Source organism: Chanos chanos, chromosome 6 (genome assembly GCF_902362185.1).
Source record: "Chanos chanos chromosome 6, fChaCha1.1, whole genome shotgun sequence".
NCBI classification, from domain to species: domain Eukaryota; kingdom Metazoa; phylum Chordata; class Actinopteri; order Gonorynchiformes; family Chanidae; genus Chanos; species Chanos chanos.
Genome location: NC_044500.1, coordinates 33,141,284 through 33,169,155, shown reverse-complemented (window position 1 = coordinate 33,169,155; position 27,872 = coordinate 33,141,284). Strand labels below are relative to the sequence as shown.

Genomic DNA, 27,872 nt, shown 5'->3' with positions numbered 1-27,872 from the left:
TAACACATAATGGCTACATTTAACAGTATGATATCCATATTCATAATATAAAATCGAGCATCCATGGTTGTCTGTCATACAGACTAAATAGGGCTTTGATACAGAAAACTTGTTCTGAACATTTGAAATACCCCCAACAGCAAAAGTAGCACATTGCTATTTAACAGCTTTTTGCAAATCTGTAAGGTGATTGAATGAATTAACTTAATTTTGTGTGATTATTCACAGAAGGAAAACAGTCTTTCATGCTTTGTCATTAACTTTGTTTCAGACCTAAATAGCAGACTCTACTCTCCAATTCCCTCTACCCTCTCTGCAAAGGCATGTCCTTTCCTACATGTATGGTCTCGCTGGTTTGGCCATGTAATACGTGAATGATAAATAATGTTAGCAATACTGTTAAGCTTTCACTGATAACTATTTACTCTACCTGAAACCAGGGCTTTCCAAAGTCATTCCTGGAGGACCGAAATTTATGCAAGGTATTTGGATTAATCTTTTAATCAGATGTTAAGTATCGTCTGTTAAACCAAGTCAGAGTAGTCTCAAGCCAATCATTCCTTTAATGAGCCAAAAAAAAAACATCTAAAGTTGCACTGAAAGCCCATGAACACACTACTCTTTAAGAATGACTCTGAACAAACATGCCTCACATCTACCTCCTTAACAATGACACCAGAGAGACAAATTATAATCCACTGTGAAAGTAACAAAATGACAATCCTGTGCCAAAAACAAGTTCTACTACAAGATTCTGCCAGTCTCTGTAACATAATATCTAATGTGTCCAAATAGAATAAGTTCTTTCCTAAAAATAAATGAGATAGATGTGGGATTCTTTGAATGGAATGTTAATAGATAGAATCTGAAAATGATGACACATGCGGGCATTCTGAGAATCCCTTCATAATTCAAAGTTCTGAGCAAGTGCTTTACCAGTGAGCTGTCATAACAGGCCCGAGTGTGTTTTCTTTGGTAGGTGAACAGGCTTCGCAGGTATTTTTGTTGAAATTAGTGTCCCGTAACTCATTTGTGGATGGATGCTTTTAGCTGCCGCTGAATGTTTAATTACCTGCTGTCTTTGATTAATTGTCTTTACTTACTGGAACTTATAACAGTCCAAAGATTTAAAGGTGTCTACAAGAGGTCAGAGCAAAAAAACTAAAAAGTCCAGAAATCATTACCAAATAATTAAACCTTTCATTAAAAAGAAAGAAGAGAATACCGTCACTTACCTATGCAGGACTCCCTATGCTCCTCGAACCCAGCACTGCACACACACCTGCCAATAGGAACCAGCCATTCGCCTTCTGCACTGCAGTACATTTTGGGCGTGTCCCTCTCCTCTGCATGGTCCACGCACTGCCCCCTGACTTCCACCAATGAAGAGGAGTCAGCACCCGTCACCACATCAGTGAATACGGCCAGGTTACGCGCCATGCCAGAGCAACGCTTGTAATAGACACGAACAGACACTATGGCAATACAGGCGCCAATGTCCTGGAAAGCCAAGTAGAAGCCACGCTTTGTGAGAGGCCCCACACCTCGCACCTCTGTATTCAGCTTCAGCCTCCGAACTCCCAGATCCACGCTGGTGAAGCTCTCATCAGCCGCGATGGTGTCAATCTTGGTAAACTGGCTCTCCCAAATGTTGGTCCCAATGTCCCGATCAATCTCGTAGTAGTAAAGGTTGAAAGTCTCTTTGCAGGTACCCAGCACTCCTGGCATGCTGTTGCAGTCGCGCAGTGTAAATTTGATCTCAATGTAGATACGCCTTGCGCCGTCTCGTTGGATCCAGTTGGTTCGTAGCCAGTTATTCTGGCTGGGGCTCATGACGTTGCACACCTGGTATGTGTGTATGGGGCTGAAATACTCATCCATTTCATTGATAGCATCCCACTGGTAAACAGAGAACAGGATAAAGAAAAAGTAGCTGTTTACAATGTAGGATTTTTATCTGTACTCTGGGTTAGCATGAATATAATTGTCAGAAAAAGGTATGTGCTGTAAAATATTTTTGAGAACTGAATGAAGTCATCAGTGGGTTTGGCAAGATTGCCGTAATATCGTAGAACAGTTGCGTGTATGTAGTGAGATTTTAATGGCAAATTCACATCTTGATGTACAAAGACTAAGAACATCCTCACATTTCTTCAGAGGAATCCTGTTCAAATGGGGTCTGGGAAAGGGGTGTCTGGTGTGGAAAGGGGATCTGATAGTGCTGACAGCTTGGTCTGGCTGACTGTGGGCAATTAACTTATCTCCCTTCACTTGCTCATGAAATAATAAAAAAAAAAAAAGGGCGAGTTGGAGGCTAGCTGCACTTTAGAAGACCTCGCACAGGCCCAAGCATCTAGCCCCAGGAGGAGGGGCTGTTTGGTTTTTAAGCCATGCAGCCTGGCTTTCATCTTACAGAGCCAAGTGCCTGCACCATACACTCTGATCACAGACACAGATAGAGCGCAGAATTTTCACACCAATTAAAAGTGGAAGCATTGGATAAGCACAGACGGTCAGACAGTTGACACTTAGGATTTAGTAATGTGTTTATGCAAAGGAAAGAATTTACTGAATAATGAATACATTATTATATCATTGTGCACACAAACCGTGTGTGTGGTTAGATGTATGTGTGTGAGTGTGTCTTTGTAAGGAAGAAGGAGGGCAAGTATGTGTGTGTGTGTGTGTGTGTGTGTGTGTGTGTGTGTGTGAGAGAGAGAGAGAGAGAGAGTGAGAGAGAGAGAATGCTAAGTGGTTCTCCTTGCGTTGTGGATTTACTCCTTGTTGGAAAGCTAGCCTTAGGGCTCACCTGTTACTCTCTGCTCTCTGAAGTTAATCTCACACCTGCCCACTCTTCTCTGCAGGCCTCACAGCACCAACATGATAAACAGCTTACATAACACAGGCCAAGTCAGACAGCCATGGGCGAAGGCCTCTGATGTCCTTAAGTTTGCTGACTATTATAGTAGTATTACAGCAGTCAAAAACGTTACACTGCAATGACCACTGACTTCTGCCTTTCAATTTCCCCTATCTTTTAACTGCTAGGCACATTGAATTACAAGTCCAGACAGATTGGCCAGGAGCGCTGCATGCATTTGAATCTGCCTTTTCAAGAGCAGACTGGTCAGGTTTTGAATTTATGGAACTGTTACTGATAATTAAAATTTTTTTTTTTTCTTTTTAAAGCTTCACATCAAAAGTGTAGTGAACACGGTCTGAATGCTGTTTGAAGATGCTGCTCCATGAGGTGTCAGAATGGATCTCCTCCCCTGAATTCATTATTGGAGCAGCTTGCCTAATTGAAAGCGCTTGCCTTGACCTCAGAAAGGCCCTCGGCGCATTGAACTTGGCCTCTCCTCAGATGTTAGGGTTTCCAGAATAGCTTATTTAACTTATTTCCACCTCCTTTCCTGAGCTCATTGCCATAATTAAGCTTGTGAATTCCAGCACACAGAGCTCATGCCCTCATACCTTGTGTCTTAATCTGGTAAAGTGAATACGTCCTTGAACCACTAAGGACCTTCTCTGATAAGCTGAGCAATCATTAATATGTCAGCATTACAGTCATCTCACACACTGACTGAAACAACGTACACACAGGTTATGAGGACTGGTTTGGTTTTTTTTTTGTTCTAATGTTTAACACAGCAGATGGCTGATAGTGTTTTCAAAATATGTCATGTTATTCAATCCCTAATGATCTGATGATATGCTGGTTTCCACATGAAGAAAAGAAACAAGAGGAGGAGCAGATATAAGTGGCAAAATACCATATTCTTTTAAATACACTGCTCTAATTAAGACTATTTCAACAGGACTGCCAAAGCACAGCACATGTACATGTAAAAGAAAAAAAAAGAAAAGAACATAAGATATACGAAGAAAGAAATGGAATTGCAGCTTAAAATAAAAGTAGAAGAGTCAAGTGTCACATCTGCAGTTCAGTATCACACCTGACTATCTTTAGCAAGAAAGGAAACATACCTGGGGTGTGACAAACAAAGGAACGAAGTAAGCTCTCTCTCACGTACACACACACACACACACACACACACACACACACACACGCCCAATCATCATAGCCTGTCCTGAAAGTTATCATATACACTGTTTTACATTCAGACATTCATTTTATCGTGGACTAACAAATACCTTGACCATTTTACACTGTGCTTGCTTCGACCTAAAACACCCCAGAAAAGTGGTACACTTTAGATTCCATTGTTACATATTCTGGGAATCATTTGCCAGAAGTACTTTATAATTAACTTAACTCATGTAGGTAAAATTAGCTTGATTAAAAATACAGCTATTTTCCATGACCTTTTGTTCCGCTGAGCTTTTGGTTTCTTTGAGGGGGTAAAAGGTTCCCTTTGTTTAAAATGTTCAAAGTGTTGTGCTGACATGCCTTTTCAAGAGAAACATAGGACTTTGGGGCATTTGTTTCTTTGAAACAAGCGGGGGAAAAATACGTTTTTGAGAATGACAGAAAGAGAGATAGGATCTTTCACTAAGTGATGTGCTACACTGTGCTTTGGATTCCCTCATCAAGAAACTCATTCAGTCTTGTGTAAGGAATAAAACCTTGAAGTGTTTTCTTTTCTTTTCTTTTTTTCCATGACACCTGTCAAACCTCTGTCACAGCAACAGAATATATTCTCTGTCAAAGAAAGAATACGTAACTCTGAAAGAGTTTATCTCTGCACACATTCTTAATTTTTTTTGCAAATCATTGTAGCGAGAGCTACTTTGGGACCAACAACATCTGTAAACACAAAAGCATCCATTTGAAACAGCAAAAATTATCTCAGTTGTATTGCATACAATGCTATAAATTATTAAAGAGTTTTGTCAGTAAGGGCTATATTGGGATTTTGTCAACAAGTAACAGGGTCTGTTTTTTTTTTTTTTCTAACAGGGGTCTGTTTTTTTATGTTCTATTACCTCCAAGCTCCGCACAGTGAAACCTGCAGTTTTTACATCACTCTTTATGTTAAAACGTCCCCAGGGTAGAGTTATTAGATATGAAACCACATAAAAACGTTGCTGAATATTTATCCCTCTATAGTTCTCAGGGATGATTATAGTTTTTCTTTCTTTTTTTTTAAATACCAGGACCAGAACATCAGAACACAGTTTACTGAATATTGTACATTAAAGCTCAAGCAATGACTGCTTCATTTTCATCAAAATGCACAACGCGTGTTTAGTGAAACAAGATGGTTATGAAGAAGGAATTGCACAGAAAAAAGTGAAAGTCTTTGCACGAATTCAAAAAGATCCAATTTCAGATTAGGGAAAAAATCCTCTGAACTTGTTTGAATGGCGGCAGAGTGGCAGTACATAATGACTGCCCATCTTTGGGTGGCATTTCGGGTGACAGAGTTAGCTTCATGAGGTGACAGCACTGAATATTAATACATAAAATATCACCCTCTGCTGTTTCTTCCCCACCACGTGAAATCTAGGTTTGAATTGAATTCTGGGCCGTCTGATTAGAATGCTGGATTTTGACAGCTCTAACCTTTCTGGAATTATGACTCTTAATTGTATGAGTGAATGTGAATGTAGCGCAGACCAGCTCAAATCCAGGAACATGTGGGCTGTGATCGGGTTCCTCTGTAATTGTTATCTATTCTGGGAATCATTTACCGGGAGTATCTCAAAGCCTAGAGCGCAGCACGGGAAACTGTAAAAATTAATTTAACATTGTGTGAGAGACCATAGGGTAATTTATTGTTCTTTTTGAATTTGAGAGAGAGAGAAAGAGAGAGAGAGAGAGAGAGAGAGAGAGAGAGAGAGGGAGAGAGATGAGTGCAATGACTGGTTTATTGCAACATCCGACACATTTTCAATCTGCTTTTATTTTTGCTAGATGCCCTCTCTGTTTTATCTTCTAAAATATTGCTCTGTAAGTCATAACATTTTCAGTACTTTTTATTTATATCAAGTAATATCCTTTACATTTATTTGAAATGGTAAAGTAATTTTTTTTTTCCTTGAAACATTTTGTCTCCCTTAAGTTAATGCATGCTAATCATTTGAGCTTATTTTTATTTAGTTGTAAAAGTGATCACTTTTCCACTGTAATAACATGGAAAAGGATCACAGTGCATCAAATAACCTCCAGCTCTATTAATGTATGATTTCAGGTCAGCCGGCTCAAACCCTCCTACAACACCCTCAGTGGCCACAAGAGATGCCCTGGACAAACAGAGGCGTGTGACAGCAGCTGGCTGCAGCTCTGTGGACCAGGCCTGACATTTGTTCAAGAGCTTGGCTGTATCTTCATCTCATCACCACTGTGAGGTTATGAAATACCAATATTTACTGACATGTCTAAACTCTTGAGCAGTGGGAGAATGAGTTTGTGTGTGTGTGTGTGTGTGTGTGTGTGTGTGTGTGTGTGTGTGTGTGTGTGTGTGTGTGTGTGAAAGAGAGATGGAGAAAGAGACAGGGAGAGATAGTTAATTAAAATATTTGTGGTTATTGCTCTAGATTCACTTGCTGCCTTGCATATGCTGTATATAGTCCAGTAAATTCTTCACTTACAGTACACTGAAGGCCATCATTTCTCTTTTGTTCGTCTCCAGTCAAGCCAAAGGAAGGGAGCAATTCTTTTTTTTCTTTTTTTTTTTGCAAAAGTTTTTTTCCCCCCTACTACAGGGCAAATGGAGATGTTCATTCCACAATAATCTATCAGTCACAGTATCTATGGGGTGATATCTGTGTTCATGTAGTTCTAGTAGACATGATAGTTGAGAATTGGTTGTATGGATGGATTGCACCAATTTCAGGTTCTGTCCACAGCTCTCACAGTGCATCTCTGCTTTTATAGATAATTGAAGCAATCCATGGTCATGCCAAGATACAGAGGCTTGATACTTCCCCTCCATGGTGGAGGTGAGAGACTGATAGGGTCTCAGAAGGGCTTTGGGGGCCCAAAGGTGCCATCATCCATCCATGAGAAGATGGCTGAAAATAACTACCCCAAATGAAGGAGAAGATAGAAAGAGTGGAGCCAGACTCCTCCATATCATCCCTCAATCCAAACTCATTTGTCATCATCTCTAGCTTTCTTATCAATGTTATCGATTGAGCTGTAGACACTGAGGAGGAATTCCAATGCACTTGTCAAAGCAAACAAAAGAGCGATAGGAAAATAATGAAGTCATCCGACAGGTGCTGTCAAGGCCCTGGGTGAGCAGACTGACTGGCAGCTACCTGGAAGAGTTATCCTGTTAGACAGACAGTGAAGAGAACCATGTGTAAGGGGGTCAGTGAAAGGCCAGCTATCTCACTATCTGCTCAAATTAGGCAGCCAGGGCATTGCCATTGTGAGTTCATGAAGGGACATAAATGATTCACACTCACTGGTCCCGGGCAGAGATCTGTAACAACAGACCCAGGCACTAAGATCCCAAATTATCCATACTGGTATGATAATGGCAACTTGAGCACTGTTAAGGTAGCAAAATGGTGTGTCTTAGCTTAAATGCAAGTATTTATGGAAAAATAAAATAGTGTAATTCCTGCATTCCTGTAACACAACAGAACGTTAGATATAACCACTACCCCCAGGGGGACTGCAGAATTGGAATTTATTTCCCCAGAACTGCTGGAAAACCAGCTTGTTAATGTATGTTGTTCTTTCTCACCTCAACTAATGCTGCAAATTAGTCCTGTTTGCCTCTGTGTTTATCCAGTGATGTGACTGCATGGCTGTTAGGTATTCCAAACATCATTTAAACACACATGACGTGTTAAGTATGAAAACAGTCCTGAATAGGGCAAAAAAGTCTCATTTTGAAGAGCCCTGGTGCTGGAGCCTGGTAGATAATGCTTTGTGCTCCATGGAAAGAGGTAAATCTCCCTGACTGGGCCTTTAAAAATCTCTCCAAGAACAAGAGAAGACTACTGTTTTCGTCAACTAAAATAGTTCTATTCCTGTCCATTTCTCTTTGCATATAACAGCATCTCGCTTTCCCACGCAGTCCAGCTCCAGCTCATACACAGACACGTGGTAACATGACACCTTCATGCTAAAGGTGTGTAGGATTTCATAGTTAATGTGTTACTTTAATCCTATTTTAATGCATCTCTAGAAACCAAGATTTAATGGATTTTATTTTGTTATTATTCATCCTGTCAGACACCTGCTGTGAATGCAGCACAAACACCCAGCAGGCTGACTCAGTTGTTTATGGGGTGTTTTTTTTCACCTGTAATGAAATCAGATCAATGAAATGGTCCAGTGAGCTGGAGGTCCACATACCCTGACACTAATCTCTTTGGACGTCCCTTAACAGTGGTTGATACAGAGGCATGTATTTAACCACTCACTGCATCTTTTCATTCCCGTGCTACTAATTCCGGTATTCAGTCAAACTGTTTTGCATTGCAATCCCCTAAACTCAGATGTCGAGAGGTGAATAGTCATCATTTTCAGTAGCTTTTGGGCTCACTGAAATCCTTTGTTTTGTTTGATTTGGTTTTTGGTTTGAGCAAGAAAATATGACTAAATGATTTTTATAAACAAACTTCAGTACCAGGGAAAGGAAAAACAGAGAAAACACTGTGTCCATCATGACACCTCAGGTCAGACTAAATCTATTGTGGTGGAATGCACAACATTTTGGGGGGACAAAGACATCACTAATCAAAATGTGAATGTTTCTGCTATGTAATATTTTACCGTACTTTTGTCTCTTCCGCTGCAGTTGGACGTATTGTGTGGTGCAGTGCACATTTCTAAAATCTCACAACACTCAGAGGGAATCTTCTGGAAATGGAAATGCCAAGTCCATGAAAAAGAAAGATGGATGTTGAGAAATTGTCCATGCAGCAAATCCTTTTCTGAGGAGGCCCATGCAGGACATAAACAGGGCAAAAGGCCTCCTTAATCTATTAATGCTAACACCAGCACAGGAGGCTCAGCTAAGACTGCTAGCCTTTTTTTTTTTTTCCTCTGTCCTTTATGCTGAGGCCAGACTCTGTCAGTGTCTAATACAGACAGCAGTCTTGCCCAGCAGGGACAGTGCCATAATAAACATCCACACGCATTTAATTTAGATTAAAGACCCAGAATGTAACGGCTTGGCATTGTAACATATAAAATATTCTTAAGGTGTTTGGTAAACGGCTGGGAATCCTGTCACTTTTAAGAGAAAAGATGACAACTGATGCTAAAGAAAGAAAGAAAGAAAGAAAGAAAGAAAGAAAGAAAGAAAGAAAGAAAGTTAACTTGTAAATGTGATCAACATAAAACTAGTATTTCTTTAAGTGGATGCAAAAATTAACATTCTCTCATACAAATTATTCCGGACAGAGGAAGTGCAAATGAATGCATTTGAGCTACAGAGAAAGATCTTTTACTTTGTCCTAATACCATTAAAAATATCTTAAAGATCCTGCCCCTTGAAGTGGAAGAGCACAGTGTGAATCCACATATACGTCTGATATGTAAGTGAGTCCATTATGATAAGCAATTTTCTTAATACTCTCTATGAATGTCAAGCAGTGTCACTGAGGTATCCGTACGAAGTATCTAGCGAAGAGACGGATTTACATGTTGGACAGATGACATTTTTCATCAACAAACACAAAGCTGAGAGCAGATCAATTTTAAACATAAATGAATAAACTTGATGGAACTCACTCATGTGTACTCTATTGGAAATGTTTATGTACCAGTTGTAGGTGGCTTTTAGTGGTGGGACTAAGGCAATTGACTAAATGTAGACGCACTTCCAAGGAATAAAAGGGGGTAGAGGTCACATAACTGACATTAACACATCACTAAATGAGTCTCACAAAGCAAGCACTAATGGTGCTGCAAACATAACGAGGCAGCGTGAAAACTGTGAAGCTCTCAAAAAGAAAAGTGCGGCTGAAAAACTACATGGGGAAACATTTTTAAAACAATTAACAAACTTAAGATTTGTTAATTGATTCAGGTCAGAAATCACAAGGAAGACTTTTTTTTCTCCCATTAAGCTTGTGTGATAATATCCACAGCTGTTTTTTGAATGTGGCTCTAATTATGTTGATAGTTTATTGTTTTCCAAATCCTTCATAAATCTCAACGTTGGACAGCTCAAGGTGAGATGCTTATTGTGTACATGTAAGGACAGTGCTTTAAGAAAAGCTACAGAGGGTTCCTGTCTGAGCAGAAGATTTCATTTACTGGCACTGTGTCTGTGTTAAACATGGAGGCAGACAATAAGGTGGCTGTTACATCATTTCGTCTGATGTGTTTGGCTGAGTAATTGTCGTCTGACAGGGGAGCACCTCACACTGGGGGAAAACACGTCCCCGTCAGCTCTGACAGCCGCTTTGCGCTAATTGTGACAGTTCAATGCTTAGATCACTTTGTGTGCTGCTAATTCAATACCCCATGCATCATTTTCTCCATTAGAATATGCAAATTTGCCCGACTTGAAAACAGTCAACAGCTCTCAGTTGTTCCCATTCTCTCTGTCTCCCTCTCTCTGTCTGTCTGTCTCTCTCTCTCCATCTCTTTCTTTCTTTCACCTTGCCTGTTTTTCCTTCTCTTTTTTCCTGTCACTCTCTCCCTCTCTCCATCGTTCTGTCACCAGCCTACCTTGCCTCTTCATCCTATCCTCTCGCTAAAGCCGGGCACAGTTGAATAGCATGTCAATGTGACAGGTGAGATAGACAGAATAGGAAGATAGAGAAAATGTGTAGATCTAGAAATCCCCATTGCCCATAACATTCGGTTTCTCATCCACATTCTGTGACACACGGCTTCCTTTTCATTTTCAGTAATATTTGTCTGAAATTCAAATATATCATTTAGAAATTTAGCGAATTAACACAATAAAATCTTAATTCTTGCATAATACCAATATATCGAATTTACATATTACCATCAGATTACCAACCGTTGAACTAGACACACCAAAATAGGCCAAGCATGTGTCTCTAATGTTAAGAATGACCCGAGAGATCAAATTTACATTCTTACCCCGTGAGAAGGATACGTCAGCCAGCCCCAGTCTCCTGATATTGTGGATGTGTCGAGGAGACTCACTGCAAAAAAGGAAGAGAGTTGTGTCCATTCATATGTTCTGATAAAATGTGCATTTACGGAAACCAGGCAGCTATGAAACCCATCCACACTCAATGGATCATTCAACCTGAATGACGAAAAGTCAAATGAATTCATTGGTCTAGTTGTTTAGAATTTTCTTTTTTTCTTTTTTTTTTCAAACTTAGATTCATTACACTACACATGTGATGTATCATTTCCCTTGCCAAAAAGGTTTATGCAAATTTTAAAATAATTCAAATGCCTTACAGCTGTGAAAGACTGTTATGTGTCTAAAGTAAGTGAGGACATTCTGCAAGACCTCCACTGACTTTGACTTTGAATCATTCCTCTTTTTACCAACTTGATGTAGTTCACAATAGGAATTGACCGGATATTGTTGTGCTGATGTTAGGGGTGACTGCCTTTGAACGACATTCTAACTGTCTGATTAATTGCCACTCAATTTATTTGAAGTCCTTTACAGGCAGATCAATATGCTGATTACCTCCAAAGACACAAACACCGATAAAGCAGACAGGTCGTGAAAACACTGACTGTACACACACACACAGCCTGATAGACTCCAGTCATTGTCTAGCCTCATATTTAGCATGATGAAATATTTTTAACCACAACATGGACATCCGCTGTGGGTCTTCCTTTAATTTATTGATGGCCTGACACCCGGATCTGTTTTGCTACTCCAAGGTGACCCTGGGATAAGATTCAGCCGCAGAGTTTCCAGTGAATTTGTGCCATTTATTATCTGTCAGTGGGACTGAGGGGTCACATCATCCTATATTCTTTTAATGGATAAACACCAAACTGTTTTTTTTTCTACCCCAATCTGGAAAAAAAGGAGAGAGCGTTAGCTTCTTCGCATGGCCCTGAGCTGAGAGGGGTGACACCTGACAGGACACTGAGAGACCTGTGACAGATGAGCACTCCCTCATGAGGAAAGAGTGAGTGAGAAACATTAACCTGACCCACTTGCACCCGCCCCCCAAACACACACACACACACACACACCATGTACCTAAACCCCAGCAAGCTGCTTCATATTCATCACACACGCCCGACCAGAAATGGGCAAACAGGGACTTTTTCACTTGTCTTGACAAATGCCAACTGCCAAATTATCGTATGATGGCTACCAAGCAGCTCATTCACAAAATGCATCTTTCCGGTGCTTAAATTTCCTACCAGCAAGGGAGAACCACTGGCAAGGTACAAACAGATGCTTCTTCACGCAGCACTGTATTTCATCTATAAAGCATTCCCCTCAGCTCCTACCTCCTCATTACCAGGTAACACATGGTGAGGTTTAGAAAATGCCTCCACTTCTCTCACTTCTCTCGCATTTTCCTTAGAGGTCACATTGCACAAATTCCAGAGCAAACAAAGTTTCTTCATCTCACTCTCTCTCTCTCTCTCTCTCTCTCTCAGATTATGTTTTAATCCAGGTTGTTGTGGTGATAGACTTCCTAATTTTGAGAAGTCTGGCACAGATGGGGGCACTGGGTCATGGAGCATGAACAGATGGAGCTCTCCCTTGCTTTCTCTTTCTACGCCTTCCTCCCTCTCCTCCCTCTCCTCCTCCTCCTCCTCCTCCCCTCGATGTTACATCATCACATCATCTTGGTTTGAAGAGGCACTAGCATTTTGCTGGATCTATGGTCAGAGATTCATGTCACAATTACATACCTCAGAGATTTGTGTTGTTTGCCAGAGCTGATAAATGATGCACTGAAATGAATAAAGGGGTCCATGCTTTCATATTTTCACCAACCATTGGACTACCTCTTGGCTTGGCCAGGACTACAAACAACATAAACCACAAATGGAATTATTTATGTTTCTGTCTGTCTTGCTGCTATCTAACTAACTAGCCTAAAGACACATTTTTGAAAGTGCTGTTGGTTTAGACTTTTGGTTTAGATGTTTAGGTTTGCAATGAATATTTGAAATCCAGAAATGCAGAACAATACTGTAAGTATATTGGTTCACATTCTTACATGGGGAGTCCTGTGCTACAGCCTTCCACAGAGTTAAACCATTAATCAGCCTAATTCTTTCATTTATCTAAAAAGTCTTACATTATCCAGTGAGATTACGATAGCAAGTAAATGCTCGATTTTCAGTGCCCCACAGAACATTACAGCTCTCTGTGTGAAAAGAAAAAAAACATCTTATTTTTCAAACACCTATAAAACAAAAAAAAAAGCACGGTTGGATTTTCACGTGCTCTCTGAGTGACCCTCACTGTAAAAGGAATTTTTTATTTTGCTTTATTTTATTATTTTATTTTTCAGAGAGCTGAAACATTCTGTTTCTTAGAGAACTGGTTGACGTCAGTAGTCATTCCTTTACTCTCCTGGCCATGTTCTCTGTTTTTCTCCTCCCCTGGCCGCTCACACAGTAACATGGATTAACACCGAGGATTGATAGAGGGCATTCAGGCCCCAGAACAGTCAGGGTTACTGAAGGAGAAACTGGGCAGTATGTCTCCAGTGCTCCGGTGACACTAGGTAAAATACTGGCCGTTGAGGTACAAACATTAAGGGTACTGCCTCCAGCTCTCTGTGCTCGGTCCACAACACAGAGAACATGACGTTCAAATATCTGTGGAACTCATCCTCTCATCCTCTGATATGTGAATTTGTGCTACTGTGAATACATCTTTGACATTTCTGTAGAAACTCTAAAATCTCTCTTTAACGAGTTTTTAAAATTTACCTTTGAAACTACTTTAAATGTGTTGTCACACAGAGGGTTATGAGGTTAAAGTGAATTTGTTATACAGTCTTAGCGTTGATTAAATGCTTAAATGTTTTTAGACTCTCGTGGGAGAAAGCTGCTTCCTTTCCATTGCTCTGACTAAAAAAAAAAAAAAAAAAAAAAAAAAGCTATCCAATTAATCCTTTGTCAACAAAGTGATTGAAATTCTTCCAAGGTGATGCTAAAACCACTGCAGGCGTCAGGTGTCTTCTCAGTCAGTCTGACTCACAGTAATGGCAATCAAGTGGATCCAATTGTGAAAAACACTGGCAGATTCCTTCAGGGGGATGTTAATGGTCAACACATCCTAGTATTCAGCATCTAAAATTATTTCATCCTGACAAATTAACATTAACTCCAAGTAAATAAATGAATTTAAAAACACAGTGACGAAATCTAAATGTAAAAATCTCATTTTCATAGTGTCTTACTTCATATTGCAATAATTCTAATTTCAGATCCTGCACGTTTAATACATAGATAAATGTTACAAATAAATTTTCGAGTATTCTATACTGTTTGGTGAGAACCACTGAATTCCTTGCAATAAAATTTCATATTTAAGAACCTAATTCAATGTAAAACAAGATTACATTTTGTCTGTGACAGGTGGCATTTGTGTAAAAAGGCAGCCAACTTGTCTCTGAATTTTGAAATGTGCTGTAAAATGTATAAGTCATAATAACAGACCAGTCAATAAACTTAAATCTTATGGGTAATGCCCGAGATGATAGGAGGCACTAAGCTGGTCTGATAAAAACCTACAACAATGAAAGATATCAAATATAAGAAACAGATTTGCAGGAACTGTGTATAAATTGAAAGGAATTAATCCAGTTTCCAGTTGACAGCCTGTCAGAGAGACGTCTAAGAAAGACTATAAGCCTTGCATAAATCAATATCCTCATCTTCTTATCAAACGCCATGCTGCATTGTCTGCTTTAAAATGTACCATTATACGTCACCAACCAGAACTAAATCAGTAAAAATGCACTGAAACGCCACGATTAAAAGAAATATTCACGTATACCTATTCAGACTCAAAACTGTTCAATAAGTCCTAATGGGTTCAAAAGACTCTGAGCATTACAATGATTTTTCTTTCTCAAGAGTGTGATTCCTACTCTGAGACTCATAAAGGTTTCTTGCCATTTTATTCACTTGAAAGAACACCTTTAACACTGTAATCTTTGTGCTAACTGTGAGCTGTGAGGAAAACCTTTATTAAAAGGCTGAGAACTATAATATACACAGTTATTTATGATTTTCCTAAATTTTGTGGGTATTTTGGGGTTTTATTTCAACATGGCCCCGATCATTTACGTTTGTTTCTTCTGCATGATACATGATCCCTTCTTTCTTTCTCTCTCTCTCTCTCTCTCTCTCTCTCTCTCTCTCTCTCTCTCTCTCTCCCTCTTTCTTTCTCTCTCTGTCTCTGTCAGTGTGTTCTAGCACTCAGTTTGAATATTTGGTTCTTTGAACACTTTACAGAACAACAGATGCATCGTTGAAAAGCCCTTGTGTTCACCAGAGGGATGCTGTGGGGAGTCCATTTACAGTGCAATCTGAACGCTCTCAAAACTGCTTTTTTTATTTCTGACGCCATCAAAGTCTTCTGGGTTTCATTGTCTAAAGAAAATCACAGTCAAATCTGTAGACATTCTTACATAGTGTCACTGAAAGTACTTATCAGTGCTTCCTCTTTTGCGTTGTAGCTTACTGAAGAAATGGTTTATCCTAATTAGCATTTCTGGTAACCAGCCACATGGTGCTCTGATAAAGGAAAGCACATCTGTCAGTGTTTTTGAATCTGAACTTAACTATACATGTCCTCCATGCCTCCACTGTCAATACTTTACAGCTATTGCATTCATTGTCAATTGTTTCAGCTGGATCAGTGTTACTATTGTTTTTGTAAGGGTGGATCTGTTTCTCTGAACATCCACACGCTACATGGCATTAGCTCCTCAGCCTTATGGTGTAGCACACACTGGAGCTTCCATCACTCCCTAGAGGACATGTTGGGTAGAAGTGGGCAGCCGGCGTCAAAGCCAAACCCCTCGAGGGAGCATTTTCTCACTTGTTTGCTGGAAGGATGTCAAGCTATTTTTAGATCAGGTAAAGTATGGCAGAAAAAGACAAAAAAAAAATCCAATCTGGAGCAGGATTCATCTCATAAATTACAGCAGCTATCGACAGCCATCGAACGACCAACGGACCCTCTCTTAAGTTGTTTTATCATATAAATAACTCCAATACACACATACCTGAATAGCCATTATACACACATTCCATTTTGTTTCTTGTGTAATCACTCTGCTATCCTCGTAAAACCTCACATTAGAGATCATCTACAGTAAAACTGGCTTTGGTATTGTGTCAGTTTGTTCCACCTGGGAATGGATTGAATGAGACTGGAGACATCTGGTTGAGGGTCTCCACAAAAGAAGGTCTGGCCATCTCTAGAGGTGAGTGAGGATGCATTTTGTCCATTTGGTCAGTCAGGTTGGACTCAGCTATGGAGCCCTTAAATAGACAACCAGCATGTAGGAAATACATTTAGCCCATCAAGCCTATCAGAGGCTATCTGTGGAGGTTTTTGAAAGTGTATTATTTTAGAGCTACATATTGTGCAGACAAATTCTAATTTTCTCAGAGCTGCTACTTTTTCATGTCATAGTAGATCATGCCGTGTTCCAAAGACAAATAAATTGTCAAAATACAGTTGAATAGCAGTCTTGTTTCAGCTTAAGACCTGGCTCACTCTCTCTGAGTAAGTTGGTGCACCAGTTCCTGGTGAACATACTACATTACACATTTTCACTGTTGGGGACCTAATGTCTACAATCCTCATCAATTAATAAAGTCTATATTTTATTTAGCTTATTTCCCCTCTTTCAGTTCCCACCGCCTGCATTTCCAGTACTCAAAGACTCCAAAAAAATAAAACTCTCTCCTTCAACGTGAAAAAGAGTCTTGTTGATGTCTACATTTCTGGGCTGTAACAGAGTGATTTTATTAACACTTTTGGCCTTGTAATTAGTCTTGTTGAAGACTAACTGGAATGCAGTACCATATTGTGATCTGTCTAAATCCCACCATACATGAATATGGAAAACAGACTCCTGTTGGCAGACCATTTCCCCAAGATACATTTTAATCTGTATAAATGGCTCTAGTGTTTCTCTGGCATTCATCAGAATCACTGACCTGTATCAATAGGCTGAGCTTTTAGTCTACGCTGGTATTTACCAGAGATAGGTTTGGAAATGGTATAGCTCCGACACAGAATAAATGATGAGAGGATAATGGTCTGGATTGGTCCGTGTCCTCTTTTGTGTACAATATCATGCGGCGTATTCTGCTGGAGTTCTGATGAAGCATGCTTGGTTGCACACACACACACACACACACACACACACACGCACACACATGCACGCACACGCACGCACGCACGCGCGCGCACACACACACACACACACACACACACACACGCACACACACATACACCTCGAAGCCACAAGCTGTTGATATTCTGTCACTCTGACACAATGCACTGCAAAAATGTTATTATAAGTGAAATGACAAACAACACTACAGAGAAACACTGATGTCTGACATAACAGCTTGGGAAAGAAAACAAATCTTGTTTATTGTACTGCACTGTGCATGATATCTTCCTTGAAATAAACTAGCCCTTAGAAAGTTTGCTTTTAATAGAATTACTCAGCCTGTACTACACGGTAAGGAATATTTAGCTTTTCACTGGGCCACTAATGAACCTATAGACCATGGGTTTGGCAGTTTCTCCAATGATTTGGCCCACCGGTTAAATCGCAGACTAAATTCTGATGCAACATTGTGAAATAAACAATATGAACTTTTTCCCCCTAGTATTTCTATTTTTTTAAGTCTCACAGGAATATTATATTGTTTCTCTTTCTGGGATTCAGTACGTCAGCTGGGCATTATGAATGCATTGTTGTAATGATTACGAACAAGGCATTAATATTACAGAAGACAGTGTGTTTTTTGTTGTGAGAGGTAGGTCTACTGAAGACTACCTCCACCTTCATCCCTCTCTTAATTATGCTCAGCCTGTGATTTATGTGCAAATTATGAGACCGAAAATGCATTATTTCCTCATGAAAATATGAGAGAAAAATCCATCAGCGTGGATCAGAAAGAGTTTAAGGATCACTGCGTCATATTAGCCAGCTTTGTTACACAGCTAGACATCCATGAATCTCTGGTAGACATTTAGCACACAGGACTTTTATTCAGGGATTTTTTCAACAAAGAACCAGTCAGTTAATACCCACTTAGAAAGAACAAAAAGATGTCCCTTATGATGTAGAAAAAAATATAAAAAGTACAAGGTTGTTTGAGATTGTTTCTGTCAAGCACAAAAGGTTAAGTTGATAATCTTTTACTTATTGGGCATGCTTTTGGCCTGCTGCTGTGTTCCTGTTAAAATAACGAGCTAAATATTGTGCACAAGTGCGAAGATCTTTGGGATGTGTATTGCATCCAGAACTGTTGAGCTACAGCCGGTAGAATGAGTTAGTGAAACAGGAAACAGCCCTTGGGCTGGAATAGCATTTTGTGACAGTCCGGGCAGTGCCACATTGCTCAACACCGACACTCTTTACTGCCTGCTGTGGGGCACTCCATTTCACACTGTAGCAGAATGTCATTCATCTTTTACACTCTCTCTCTCTCTCTCTCTCTCTCTGTAAGTTATGGTACTTGGTTAGCCTGGGCCCAGAAAGTGGCAGTCTGTGTGGTCTTTTGCTGATAAGGTTGGCTGTAGATCGGAAGGAACTGCAGTTGGTTCAACTGGGGTTCTGAGGGGTCCTGTTTTTGAGACAGGAACAAGCAGGATGGACCGACCATGTGTTCTCCAGACCAAAAGATTCCCTAACAGTTTGCGGTTCTGTAGAGAATACAGGGCAGCTACTGTCTTTTAAAGGGCTCAATTTCTAAACAATCCAGACATAAGTCATATCATTTACTAGACTGCTTTGCTTTCAGCAGCTTAGAGAGCAGTGTGATACAAACTGTAGGGAAACTTTAGCATTACAGGAACTTTCTCTGGAAACTACTCCATGAAGCATCTACGGCAAAATGGTCTGGGTGCCTACACTGGGAAATGCCTCATGGTATGATTGCTAGTGATGTGGGGTTTTTTGTCCAGTGCTACTGTGCTCTGTTTTTTGGAATAAAAATATATGACTGTTTCCCACTGTTTGTACTGCTTGACAGGGTCATCAGATGGCTAGAGTTTTCGTTCTTTAGAAGCCATTTTTTTTCTTTGGTTGTAGGTGTATACCCAGGCGCAGTGCACATTTCACAGCAGGGAACTGTTCAAATGACCAGGCCAAGCTAGTTATTGTAAAGTCACACCAGGGGAAAGCTGAAAATGGCGATGGTCATTCCACTTTTCAAGTGGTAAGTGGAGACACGTGTCATAGCAGACTAAGGAACTAGATTTTTTTTTTTTTTAAGAAAAGGGGTGTGGAAGAGTTTTTCTTTTTCCACTCAGGAGTGTAGAACTTAAGTTTCATGGTTTTGTGGTGATCATAACTGTTTATGTGTTGACTATGGTCTCCATACCTGTCTTGCTTTTTTTCCACTATTTTAGAATAACGAGATTCAACACCCCCCACCCCACCTCTTTTTCGCTCTCAATCCTCAATTCTCCTCTTGGTTTGTGAGTTTTAGAAGTGTACATAAAAAGCAAATTTTCTGATGTAACACGTTCTTTAGTACCTGGTATTAGAAGATGAATATTTAACATGAAAACATAATAAAACTGCCTGACACAGTTTTGTTCTGTACAAATTTCCTTCCACATTTCTCTTATCTTGAGCTGAGGGATTCGCTATCTTCACACTTTATTCTAACAGAGACATATTTTAACCAAAAAAAGGAAATGCACAATACAGCTGTCAACACTGTACGCTATTAATAGATACATGCATTAATGGATACATGCAAAAAAAAAAAAAAATTAAAACGCTATCAAAATGCAGAATTGTCCATGACTACACTTGATCAATATCAGTTCTTACAGTTCTTAAGTCACAGCTTCTCTCTCTCTCTCTCTCTCTCTCTCTCTCTCTTTTTTAAGCCAAAGTATGATAAATCAAGATTCATAATTCAAAGACTTCTACCCAATTAACAGAATTAGCTCCTGTTTCCGGATTATTCTGTATCAAATCCTCCTTTTAAAACACATGGGACCAGAGAGGGGTTAGGTTTAGGTCAGGTTAAGTGATAACTGAAGTTGTTCATATCCCCCATGTCAGGAGAAGTTAGTATGTGTCATAATGAGGCATGACACAGCCATGAGAGGGGAAGAAATCTCAGGAGAATGGTGTGCTCACTGGGGCTTGGCACTCCAAACCGTACAACATCCTTTTGTATTGATTAACAGTAGCAATTCCAGATCCACACAATTCTCTGCTAACAAGGACACTCTCGACACATCCTGGCACAGTGTGAGAGAGAGCACCACTTTGGTAAGGGTAGAACTTCTGTGTATACATGCACAACCGTTTCTGTCCACCAAAAGTCCCGTGCTGTCTTTTTGAAGTATTAGATATGTAAATAAACTATTGTCTTGCAGTGACACTAATTGCTTACTTGGATAAAGTGGATGTGAGCAGAATTCAAATGGGGGGAACTGCCAGACTTTTTGCTGAGTTTCTTGCTCGTCATTATAATAGGAAGGTCTTACGCACTACCACGCCGGAATAGAGCGAGAATCCAAAACGCAGCAAACGCAGCTCTTGTTTGGTGGCATGGATCCATACAGTCTCAAAACACTCTGAAACTATTTTAATTCCTTCCTTAAATAACTGAATGACCGTATATAGATGATCATCTAATCTGTGCAGAGTGTATGAGTAATGCTTTTGTCCAAGGTTGTATCAAAACACATGTCTGTAAAGAATGTCGACGTGATCCAGTTACCTGGCAGATGTACCTCTCCTACCTCTTAAATGATATTAGCAAATACTGACATGCTAAATGTGAGAAGGGAATAAAAATCAATGAAAACATTGATTCATGTGGATTGAATCCCTGACAGCTAAATGCAGGACACACCCTGGCTGCACTCACCCCCCACAGACAGAATATAATAATCACACATGAGAACTCATTATACATCTCCCTCTCTCTCTCTCTTTCTCTCTCTCTCTCTCTCTCTCTCTCTCTCTCCATTTGTGCCTTTTTATGAACCTCTTTTTTTCCTTTTTAAGTAGAAGAGTCAAAAGGATGAGAGACACTCTGGTCTTTGGTAAAGCTGTCCCAGCAGCTGTAAAAATACTGAGGTTTAGCTGAGTACCACAAGACCAATGTGCCTGCACACAGAGCAGAGTAGGACTGGGGAAATTGTCTGGTACCCTCTCTGAACCCAGGGATGCTGAGGTAGAGTTACATAGCATGTCTGGCTGCTCTCTGCACAGACACCCACCAGAGAGGGGAAGAAAAAAGGTAGTAGAAGGATTTTACAATTCTGTGGTGGAATTATTGTTTTTCTCCAGGGGAAGATAAGGATTTGCTTTGGGATTATTTTTTTTTCTCTTCTGTCACACTTCTTGAGCCCCCCTTTTCTCTCTCTCTCTCTCTCTCTCTCTCTGTGTCTCTCTCTCTCTCTCTCTTTCTCTCACTCTCACTCTCTCTCTCTCTCTCTCTCTCTCTGTCTCTGTCTCTGTCTCTGTCTCTGTCTCTCTCACTCTCTCTCTCTTTCTCTCACTCTCACTCTCTCTCTCTCTCTCTCTCTCTCTCTCTCTCTCTTTCTCTCTCTCTCTTTCTCTCTCTCTTACACACACACAGACACACATGAACACACACACAAAAAAGAAGTTTTGTTTGGTGTCACCATGTAACATGAAAATGTTGGCACACAGACATGTCAGACAGTTTTTTTTTACAGTTATACATTACGTAATTTACAGTTTGTTTGAATTTAATGAAAAATAATATTTGTTACACACAACACAAGAGCTTGTTGAAGTCCATTTTCTTGCTGTTGTGGAATTTTATCAATATTAGGTCATTACAGTATATCTTGGACTAAAAAGGATTTCTCCCTGTACCTTCAGCATTTACATTTTAAATGTTGCAATGCGTTTTGCATAATTCAAAGATGAAAAAAGAAAGGGAAAAAAAAAAAAGTTTTACTGTAGCAGGTGCTTTGCTCAGGCTCTTTTTCATGCTGAATTACAGCACAGTGGAAAAATAAGGAAGCAACCGAATAATAGGATGTCCCTGCTTAATTCCACGTCCTTCATATTTTTAACTGTCGTAATAAGGATGTGGTAGACCAGGTGCTGCGAGTCATATCTCCAGTCTGTTCTATGAAATCATAGCGCTCTACAGAGTGAACCTGGCCTTACTGCGGCCAACTGCTGCGCAGCGAACGGCGTATGGGACGAGTGCCACTCGCGTTGGCCGAATTCAGTTTGCCCTGTCTCTCTGTCCGTGGCTTGTTTATGAAAATGACTCAACATGTCATGTGTCCATAAAATGATATCTTCATATGCATCGGTTCAGGGAAAATGTTCATTGAGTAGCACTACAGATCAACAGATCAGGGTTAAGGTGGTTTTGTATAACAGATTCTTTTTTTTTTCTTTTATTATAAGAGAGTTATTGAGGAGGTACCTCAGACCAAGGACTTTTTCATAGACATCTTCTAGAGATTTTTTTTTCCTCTTTTTTACCTTGTTTTTCAAGCATATCGTCTTTGTATGGTCTTGTGATGTTTGTAATTGCCTTCCAGCCACAAGCAACCAGGATGTGAAATTAATTTGGTGCCACATTTTACAGAAAAGAAAGAAAGAAAAAAAACTAGATGTCCAACACAGAATTTCAAAATGCTCCAGATATCTGAAAGTTGCTTTATTAGGTCAACTAATTGGGATCCTTTAATCATTAATTCATGATGGCCCAAGCAGACGTTGTATTTGTTACATTTCAACTTTTGAACTTTCAATCTACATTCATTTTTTGCACACTTTTCATTAGATCTCTGTACTTCAGGCCCACATCAAAATGCTTTCATTACAATCTCATTTAACTCTGTTCTGTTTAAGAGCCCATTTGACTCTGTTTCTCTCACTATTTGCAGTTTCTTGCAAGTCTGTCTCAGAATATGCTGTGAGATCAAATTTTACACAGCTTGACACTACACAGAATGTTGATTAAATCATTGTAGGCATGCAAATAAATATTACATATCTAGAGATGTGAAAGACTTATATTTATTTTTTAGAAGGTTTTATATGCTTGAATCTTCTATATTTTTCATTTCATGGAATGATAAATCACAAAAAGGAAAAGAAATCATATGAAAATAAGATCCAAGTGATTTAGTATGTCAAGCACAGTTACGGTCATTTTTTGATAAACTAGATATGTGATGGTTGCTCTGTATGTCATCAAACTGCACAATAAAAACTTATCAGCTGTAAACTCCAATTTTAATAAATAAGAGGGAGCAACATCTTGAAAGAAAGAAAGAAAGAAAGAAAGAAAGAAAGAAAGAAAGAAAGAGATGAAATCCTTTCTGTTGTATATGCAGGAGCAGTTATGCATTCTAAGTTTCCATGACAGATTTTTTCAATTAAAAAAAATCTTTCAGTTTGAACGAAAAGCAAAGCTTCGCAGAGGGCTTCAGCAGTCATGCATCTCTCTATCTTTCTCTCTCTTTCTCTTTCTCTTTCTCTTTTTCTTTCTCTTTCTCTTTCTCTTTCTCTTTCTCTTTCTCTTTCTCTCTCTCGACTGAGCCCTCATGCTGTTTTAAAGTGGACAAGACAGTGGTAAGAGCCAGCAGACATACAAAGCGTGAGATCACTCGGAGTGTCAGAAGGGTTAGGCACATCAGGCTTACATTTCAGTCACACGCATAATGGAGAATATGTAGGAGGTAAAGCAAAGCTTCCTGCGAATCAATATGGGCAAATTCCATTCGATGAAGCCATAACACCATCTATTGCTGCCCGAACCCTGTGCTGGTTCTATGGAACATAAACAAGAATGTCTATTTTATCACTTTATTATTTTATAGTTTTCTTGCTATTGTCAAGATGGTGTGTGTGTGTGTGTGTGTGTGTGTGTGTGTGTATGTGTGTGTGTGTGTATGTGTGTGTGTGTGTTTGGTGGTGACTTTTCATCTTTTTGATGTTTGATTTTGAATGAACATCTGTTGCTGTGGTATGAAGCCTCGGACATTTGAAGTACCATACTCAATCACACACACACACACATTCACTTGGTAAGAAATTCACTGTTTGACAGAGTAAAGTGCATAGGGTCAGTGCTCCGAATGGTCAAAGTTAAAGAGCCGCGTACACTTCCTTTGTTCATCTCTCTACTTTAGACACATATATGAGGTTAAGTACTTAACACCATGCTCAGTACACATCATTGTACATCACTGTATTAAATGCTCACAACGGACCACACAAACACAACACACACTCAAGGACTTGTGGCAGCGGCACACACACATAGATGTGCTTAAAGCATCCCCTTGAGTTTAGACTGCTTTAGGGAAACTTTGCCACACGTACAGATGCATGCACATGTGCACACACACACACACACACACACACACACACACACACACACACACACTCATCACTCCTCTGGGATGAAGTTTTTCCAGTAGAGATACATGGCAGTAACGGCTATAAGATTTTCAAGGTATTAAGAGTGCATGCAAGTTTACGATGCTTGTTCCTTTAGATATAAAAGCTTGCCTTTTAATGTGCTAATCTCAGCTGCTGGCAAAAAAAAAATCCCAGATTTCCTCCTCATTATATTAAATCTTACCTTCGTTGTTGCTGGTGCCTCTGGAGCCAAGTGTCTGTATGGATATAGTCCACAGTAAGAGAGGCAGTAACCCTGGATCTGATGCCATCGTGCAAATGAGGACCCAGCGCACAGGGGAATCTCACTCTCACTCTCTCCCTCTCTCTCTCCCTCTCCCTCACTCGCTCTCTCTTTCTTTCTGCCAGTGTAGAAGCAGCGTTGACTCAATCAGGAACTGTGTGCACATTCGGGCTGACTTCAAAACTGCCTGCCTGCACTTGGGCACATGCAACAACCACCAAGCGCAGCACGGGGGAGGGTGCAACCTGCCTATCACGATTTACCAGCCAATTAGAGTATAGGCTTAGAACCATCCACAAACCAAATACTCCCTCCAATACAGCCCCCTGCCAGCCCCATGTCTCCTCTTCATACTACATGCACACTTACATTCCCTGCTTAACTATTAATGAGCTAAGTGTTCTGCATTCTTCCTGTACTGGCATTTCTCTGATTTTCATGCACGGGCACTGTGAATGAGAAATTGTGCATTTTTTTTTTCCTTCAGAAATAGAAGGGAAAAGAATTACATATTTATGCGACAGAAAGCTCAATAAAAAAAAAGTGAAAAGTATTTTTGTACATGTCTTTCATATTCTCCCATTTATACAGCAATAATTACTTAAATATAAATGTATTCTGAAACATATTCAAGACACAACACAAAGTCTCTTAACCTGCAAATCGTTATAATGATTGTCTAAAATGGGATCATACAAAATGCTGTTCATTTATCCCACTCATAAGACAGAGAGCCTGAGGTCATCTCCAGGCAACAACATTTGATATTTTTTTGATGTAAAATGCTTGAGGCACAGATTGCATATTGGTTTATTGTCCATAATTGTTTTCCATGAAAATATTTCTCATGGCAATATCTGACTTACTCAGATATCCTCTTTAGAAATGGTGCCCTCCCCACATCACTGTCTTCCCACCAGACAATGGATCCTGCCAACTTGGAAGATGAATTACATTACATAATATAATTTAGTTCACAAAACAAAAAATGTCAAAACCATTGACTTGATATGAAATATTTTCGACATTCGCTTGTGACGCTTCCACATTGTAACCTATGTATGAGACGATTTCAATAATTATAATGTCATTAAAAAATTTGCCATATTAACATTTTATTTCTCTGTATTAGCGTTGCAAGATGATTGCAATGTGTACATAAACAAAATGTGCATATCTGTGATAAATGTAAATATTGTTTAATTGAGAGGATATTAAAGACAAAATGTACAGCAAATGTAATTATTTATACTGCCTGAGAGAAGCCGTTGACAAATGCATGAGATCCTCTGGCATGTATTTATTGTTTATATTTACCCCATCTAGTGTATACCTTTCACTCACTGTTACTTTGGGAAAATATTGCTATCAAAAAGAATAATTCCATGTACATCAAAAATACACTAAATGAAATTGGACTTAATGACATATAATGACATTATGGAGAGTCATTTGAGTAGTTACGCTGTTAAACTGTAACCATGTGCACTGTGCTACACACGTTCTTCACCTGACTTAGCACTAATTCATCACATTTATGAATGCCGTGTCAGATGTAGAGCCTGAAAAATTGAACGTAATATATTTTTTAAATGCTGTAATGAATATTTATATAGTTAACAATCTTAACAATCTTAATAAGACATATTTAAGTACATAATTGAATTTAAGAACAGATCAGGTCAATGAAAACTAGTTTTCCTCTATGGACAAGATCCTGCCGGAGCAGGGGAAAAGCTTTCTGTGTCAGGACCACAGAAAACTGAAAGCAGTGGCTTTCCCATAGCGACACTACATCAAGCCTCTGTTCCTTTTTTTTTCCTACAGTATCAGAGCACCTCTGGATCTCCCAGTCTTCATATGTCTTCTCTTGCTGTGCTGATGCAGCTGGCTGACAGAATGGAGAGACACTGAGGAGAGAAAAAGGGGCGAGAGGAGAAACGGTGATGAGAGTTAGAGCCAAACCCAGGGATTGCTGTAGTCTTGCCAGTAACCCCCCCCCCCCCCCACCCCCCTGCAGACTGAGAATACAGGGGATATTCTGTGTTTGCTACAATGGCCAGTGCTCTTTCCGTCCCCTCCCCAGCCAACTGCTTGTAGTTTGCCTACGTACACTGTTCTTTTAAGACCGTTCATTTAGATGAGACTGAGACCCCCAGGGAAAGATATTGTGCCAAAGGCTCCTCACAGTTGCTGTGGGGTTACAAGGATGTCTATATCATTTCTGCTCCACAGCCAAACAGTACAGTACAAACACATTGTAATAATCCTTTGCACAGAGGCAATTTTCCAGTTCATATTTTTGAGCTTGCCACACAATGAAAAAAACCCTGTCTCTTCATCTGTATATTCTCTCAGGTACAAGAGTGCTTCCTGTAATATATGATTACTTCTCAATGCAAAAGTGGATCTCTGTGTGGTTAATATTACTTTCACCCAGACACTTTAATGCTCTGCTCATCCTTTAGGTGTCCTGATCCGATTGATCCTACAGTATGCTGCCACTAGGCTGCACTGCTCTTCTATAGCATAAGTGATACAATAGTGTCTACTAAATGTCTGTGTAATGCCGATAAAAAGTTAAAAAAAAAATAATTAAAAAATCAAGCTCAGATACATGTAATGATGGAAAACGAGCTGTAAATGGGGACTTACTTTAAAGCTGATTTCTTCTTTTAATCACCTACCATCCAATAGTTTTACAGCCAGTTCATGATACTGAATAGTGTTGGTGGAGAGGTTGCATACATGTCAAATGTATTTAATTTATCAACAGAACTTTGTCAAATCCTGCATGAAAGTTGCCCATCACGCCACACTCCTGAAGAGACGACAGCACAATCATCCTGTGTTTAGTCGGAAAAAGAACTGAGGCATTCAATTCACAGGGAAAAAAAAAATATGAGAATGTTTTCCTTGAAGTCATCCTTCAGGATCTGTGCTGGCTTCAGTTGGGCTCAGAAATGACTAGTGTGTTTGTAACTGAGAGTAGCTCCTTCAGCTGTTTAGCTCCTAATCCCCAGGAGAAGAGAGGCTGACGGCTAAGCTGTAGCACCGTGCGCTTTAGTCTGACGTGCAGAGAAAACACTAGCCGAGATGATGCTGCCTTATTACCATTTAAACTTTCATC

General features: G+C 39.7%; 1 protein-coding gene across 1 annotated transcript in view; it reads right to left on the bottom strand.

Annotated features, from left to right (window-relative positions):
- epha8 (eph receptor A8) overlaps positions 1 to 24,770 on the bottom strand; it is a 43,399-nt gene extending 18,629 nt beyond the window's left edge. Inside the window, exons 1-3 of the mRNA XM_030778624.1 lie at positions 24,683 to 24,770; positions 10,991 to 11,055; positions 1,236 to 1,899 (exon numbers count right to left, since the gene is read on the bottom strand). Coding sequence (XP_030634484.1) covers positions 1,236 to 1,899; positions 10,991 to 11,055; positions 24,683 to 24,770 — 817 coding nt within the window. The remainder of the gene's footprint in view (positions 1 to 1,235; positions 1,900 to 10,990; positions 11,056 to 24,682) is intronic.
- Positions 24,771 to 27,872: the final 3,102 nt, after the last annotated feature.